This window comes from Myotis davidii, unplaced genomic scaffold (assembly GCF_000327345.1).
Source record: "Myotis davidii unplaced genomic scaffold, ASM32734v1 scaffold67, whole genome shotgun sequence".
Classification (NCBI taxonomy): domain Eukaryota; kingdom Metazoa; phylum Chordata; class Mammalia; order Chiroptera; family Vespertilionidae; genus Myotis; species Myotis davidii.
Genome location: NW_006298521.1, coordinates 193,973 through 199,216, shown reverse-complemented (window position 1 = coordinate 199,216; position 5,244 = coordinate 193,973). Strand labels below are relative to the sequence as shown.

The following is a 5,244-nucleotide window of genomic DNA, read 5'->3' as shown; positions in this document are numbered from 1 at the left end:
TGTGAGTGGGCTGGCGGCAGGAAGGCCCCATGGAGGGTGGCAGGGCTGTGGGTGCCTGGGGTGGAGCTGAGCACGAGAGGCTCACAGTGCTGTGGCCCTGACAGCTCAGCCGCAGCTGCCACGGCCACGAGGGGCCTGAGCAGGTGAGACAGTCGGCTCACAGAGCGCGGAGGGAATCGTGGGGGAAACTCCGTTACTCAGACCACTGAGGAGCGCCTCCCACGGGCTCTGTGCACGGCATGCTGGCCAGGAGGAGTGGCCTCCCGTGGCCACAGGGGAGAAGGAGGCAGTAAACACGGAGACACGCCAACGTCGGAAGTGCTCCGAAGGCCACGCTCTGGGGACGCACGTGGGCAGAGTCGCTGGGCACTGTGGTGGAGGGTCATGTCCTCCCAGAGGAGGCCACACAGGCTGAGACCTGGCATTGGAGAGGGGCCGCTCAGCGATGTGGGGTGGCTGCCCCACTCCTGGCCGGGACTCGCCCGCGAGGAGACCAGTGGCCCCGGAGGAGGAAGCCAGGAGGGGAGCCAGCCCAGAGCACGCAGGCTCTGAGGTCCATGGAGAAGATTTGGGTCTTGGTTCCGAGAGCCATGAGCCAGGAGTGAGAGGAAGTGGCCGCGGCTGGGGTCCCAGAGGCATGGACAGACAGGCTGAGGCCACACTGCAGGTGGGTCTTGCGGGGTTCGCTGGTGGCTGGTGCTGGGACCTTGGGACCACCAGGGTCTGGCCTGAGGATGGGTGTGGTCGGCAGAATGATGGCCCCAAGGATGCCCACGTCCTCATCCCTAGAACCTGCGGGGCATCATGTTACATGGCAGAGGGAGTCAGGGTGGTGAGAGCTTGGTGTGGCGCGGGCCCCCTGCTCTGGGGGTGCTGGCTCGGAGGAGGAAGGGGCCAGAGCAGAGGGTGCGGGGGCCTCCGGAAGCGGGGTAGCCTTCTGCTTGCAGCCGGCAGGGGCCTCGGCCCCTCAGCCACAGGAGCGTGCGCCCCGCCAACCCCTGAGTGAGCAGGATGGTGCTCCGGAGCCGCGGGCAGCGCTGAACCTGGACTGGGCGCGTGGGGCTCGGGTTCCGACCTCAGAGCTGGAGTACAGGTGCTGCTCAGTTTGTGGTCGTTTGTAGCGGCCACAGCCAGGCCGGGTGGGGAACGGGGAGAGTTCGGGGCGTGTGCCTGGGGAGGGGGGAGGGTTGCAGGTAGCCCTCTGCCCTGCCCTGCGGAGTCCTGCCGCGAACGTGGATGGGTGCCCGGGTCAGTCTTCATGGTGGCGGGTCCCCCACTGGCAGCCTCTGCAAAGCCCCTGCCTGCTGAGAAGCTCTGAGCTGCGGCCCCGACCTGCGCGCGCGTGTTTTTATCAGCCTGGCTGCCTGCTGTGCTTCTGACAGCTGTTGGCCTGTGATTTACTCGCGGTTCCTGTGGCAGGGACCCAGGCCTCTGCCCTGGTGGGGGTGGCGTGTTCGAGGGGGACCTGGGAGCACAGTGGGTGGCTTTTGCCCTGTTCGCAGTTCCTTCTGCTGGCTTGTTTTCCAGCGCCCACATTTCATGCCATTGATGTTCTGGGGGTGCTTGAGGGGTGTGATGAGCAGCTCGCTCTCGGTTCCCCCCGACGTTCCCTTTGCTGATAAGAGGAGGGCGTCAGGAGGCCCAGAGGGCGTGGGCAGCGGGCTCTTCCCTTTATGGGGCCCCACGCCATGCGCCATGGGGAACTCCCGCTTTGAGTCTCCCCAGTCCTTGTCCCCCCATTCTGTGACACGCTCCCTCTTTTCTGGGACGTAGTGGAGATGCCGCCGGGTCCCAGGGTGGAAGGCGCGGAGTCTCAGTGGCTCAGAGTCATGGAGGCTCCTGTGCACTGTGAGGACGAGGGCTGGACACACGTGAGTGACTGATGGGGCCACGCAGGGAGCACGCGCCGCCCACCAGGCCCTGGCTAGCCGCTCACGTGTGCTTCTCCGCACGGGCAGCGTTGGGGTCTCCGAGGGCCACGGCTCCTGAGAGTTGGCTGGCGTGAGCTCAGGCTGCCCTGCCCCCCGGTCCCGGGTTCTGACCTGTGGGCCTCGTCCTGTGCATCCTTGCTCATCCTGGGCCGTCCTCCCAGGCCGGCCTGATGTGTGCCCTGCCCGGCTGGCGCACCATCGGCTGCTCTTCTCACACAGACTGCACACTGGAGCCGGGCCCTGCTGCGGGCAGACCTCCCTGGCACGGCGCTTGCCTGTGGGGGCAGCTGCTCTCCACGTCTTCTTTCTGCAGGTTGCAAAATGAGCTTCCTTTTTTTAAAAAATATATTCTTACTGATTTCAGAGAGGAAGAGAGAGAGAGAGAGAAACATCAGTGATGAGAGACAATCATTGATTGGCTGCCTCCTGCATGCCCCCCCACTGGGGATCGAGGCCGAAACCTGGGCATGTGCCCTTGGCCGGAATTGAACCCGGGACCCTTCAGTCTGCAGGCCAACACTCTATTCACTGAGCCACACCAGCTAAGGCAAGATGAGCTTCCTTTCAATAAACATTCCTACTAAACTCACAAGTGGAATGACCTGTGGGCTCTGAGGCTCACACCACAGATGGAGCTGCGTCTGTCCGCACTCTGGGTTAGCTCCCGATCCCCCCAAAGCCCTCGCAGGTGATGGGGCAGCCGGGGCGTGGGCGCCCCTCCAGGCTGCTCCGTGCACCTTGCTCTTGTTCCCACGGGCGTGCGTGTGCAGGGGCGAGGCCAGTCGGCTGTGGGGCTGCGTGTTGTGTCGTTGGGGTGGGAAACCCGGGCGGTGGGGACTGGCCAGGCTTCTCAGCGTTCAGGGGAGACGCTGAGGCCACTCTCAGTGTGTACAGCACAGGACGGGGTCCCCTCGGCTAGGGCTCTGGGACGGCCCATTGGGGTGGGGCACGGGACGCCACCTTGCCTGTGCGGAGGGTCCCGCCTGCCTCTGTGTGACAGCTGCGGGTGGTGGGAGCGCCTTGGCTGCTGTGACCGACGTTTCGAGGACGGCTGTGCAGCACGTCCGCTGCGGACCCGTTTTGTGTTCTCTTAGGCTCACTGATAACCTGGGGTTAACTTTCTGTTCCAAACCCGCCACCAGAGCCGCTGTGGCATTCAGGTCCCAGCCCATGGGGTTTGGTAAAGCGCCCCAATTTAAGGAGCTCCTGCAGGAAGGGGCCTGCAGAGGGCGCGCTGGTCCCTCCTTTGAGAGCTGCCTCCTGCCTGCACCGCAGCTGTACCTGGAGAGGCTTCAACCCTCACTGGTGCATGGGAAGGAGAGGGGCAGAGGGAGCAGCGCTGCGCGGCCTTCCCGCTCCCAGGCCTGGGTGTGCAGGGAACCGATGCGGTCCTGCCGGGAGGGCCTTCCGCGGGGAGGGGACACCCACCCGGGACTCCGCGTGTAGCTTGTGACACGCTCTGCGGGGGAGGCGTGAGGAGAGTCCCAGCAGCATGGGCAGGGCGGGATTCTGACGCAGCGTGGGTGACATCACACCGGCTGAGGGACCATCTCTTCCTTGAGGCACTTACTTGGCTGTGCAGGGTGCTGTGTAGTCAGGGGCTTTGGCTGCAGCTTCTTGACAGAGTGGCTGAGGGCCGGGTGTGGGGGGAGTGTGCTGAGGGCCGGGTGTGGGGGCAGTGTGCTCAGGGCCAGGTGGGCAGTGTGCGTGCTGGGGGCCAGGTGTGGGGGCAGTGTGCTGGTGGCTGTGCAGGGTGCTGTGTAGTCAGGGGCTTTGGCTGCAGCTTCTTGACAGAGTGGCTGAGGGCCGGGTGTGGGGGGAGTGTGCTGGGGGCCGGGTGTGGGGGCAGTGTGCTCAGGGCCAGGTGTGGGGGCAGTGTGCTGGGGGCCAGGTGTGGGGGCAGTGTGCTGGGGGCCAGGTGTAGCAGGGAGTGGTGCTCTGCAGGGATAGCGGAGTTCCAAAGCCGGCCGTGCACAAGTAGGCCCAGATAGTCTTGATCTTGGGGTTTTAAAAAACCTTCTAGACCTGTGTGTGAAACAGCCAGACAGGTTCCTTCGAGATGCTGTCATACTGTGCGCATCTGGCTTACTTTTCAGAGTCATGTCATGAAGCTCACTTACCTTAATTCTTGTAGCTGTGGTTCAGTCATGTTTTCTTTGGGTTCATGTTCCATTGTATGTATATATTCCAGTTTGTCTACTTATTTTTCAGATAATTCTTAAAAATTAAACAAGAAAGAAAAGGTTACAAACATCCCAGAACCTGTCCCTGGTGTGCAGGGCCTGTGGTCACAAGTGGAATTATGTCCCGTGTGCCTCCTTTCCATAAGAAACCACCCGTGTTCTCTTTAAAGCTGAGTTACTGTAGTGCTTTAAAGCAGTGTAATTTATTAAAAAGCTTATTGGGTCGTGTTTTTAAAAGAAAGATTTCATGATCTGAAATGAGGTAGTTGCCACTTATTTTTCTAAAATGGCTCCAGTTGAAACTTGTTTTTCTTCTCAGCTGTGCGAGACCAAATAGAAATGAAATTTTAATAAGGCGAAATGAGGTTCCTTTTAGTCGGAGGTGAACTTTGTGGGAACATTTTCTGCTCAATAAACACAAGTGGTTGCCCATGAAGAATTAATGAGTTCGCTGCGCGGGCGGGAGAGGGCCTGCAGCCCGCGATAACGCCGCGAGGCTTTCGTGAGCACGCGGACCCAGAGGCAGCGGCGCCGCCTCCTACTTTGAACCGTGTAAACGTTGAGACGTCCCGGGAGAATGCGAGTGTTCAGTACAGATGGGGCGGGCGTATTGGTGAGCGCTGTTTGTACATCACTTTGCAGTACTCACCCTGCTGTCGTACACGGTTATCTCATTTCATACTCGTTCTTCAAAAAAGCATATTTTTATTGATTTCAGAGAGGAAGGGAGAGGGAGAGAGAAATAGAAACATCAATGATGAGAGAGAATCATGGATCGGCTGCCTCCTGCACGCCCCACACTGGGGATGGAGCCCACAACCCGGGCATGTGCCCTGAGCGGAATTGAACTGTGACCTCCTGGTTCATAGGTTGATGCTCAACCACTGAGCAATACTGGCCGGGCTTCATACACATTCTTATTCCCATGCCTGGGACGAGGTTCCCATGCTGAACCTCAGAGCAATTACTTGGTTAAGAATGTGCCAGCTCGTACCTGCTGGAGGTGGGACTCGAACCCAGGCCTCTTGCTCCCCATGACTGGGAACTGCCTGCCGAGGTCAGGAGGCCTCTGTGACGCGTCCGGAAGGGCCATCGCTGGGGGTTGTGCTTGGTCTAGGCAGGCGGCTACT

The 5,244-nt window shown here is 60.7% G+C and overlaps 1 protein-coding gene across 1 annotated transcript in view; it reads left to right on the top strand.

The window, feature by feature from the left end:
* The window catches only part of TBC1D22A (TBC1 domain family member 22A), a 185,264-nt gene that overhangs the window by 1,487 nt on the left and 178,533 nt on the right, over positions 1-5,244 (top strand). Inside the window, exon 2 of the mRNA XM_015570730.1 lies at positions 609-667. Within this exon, the coding sequence (XP_015426216.1) occupies positions 609-667 (59 nt within the window). The remainder of the gene's footprint in view (positions 1-608; positions 668-5,244) is intronic.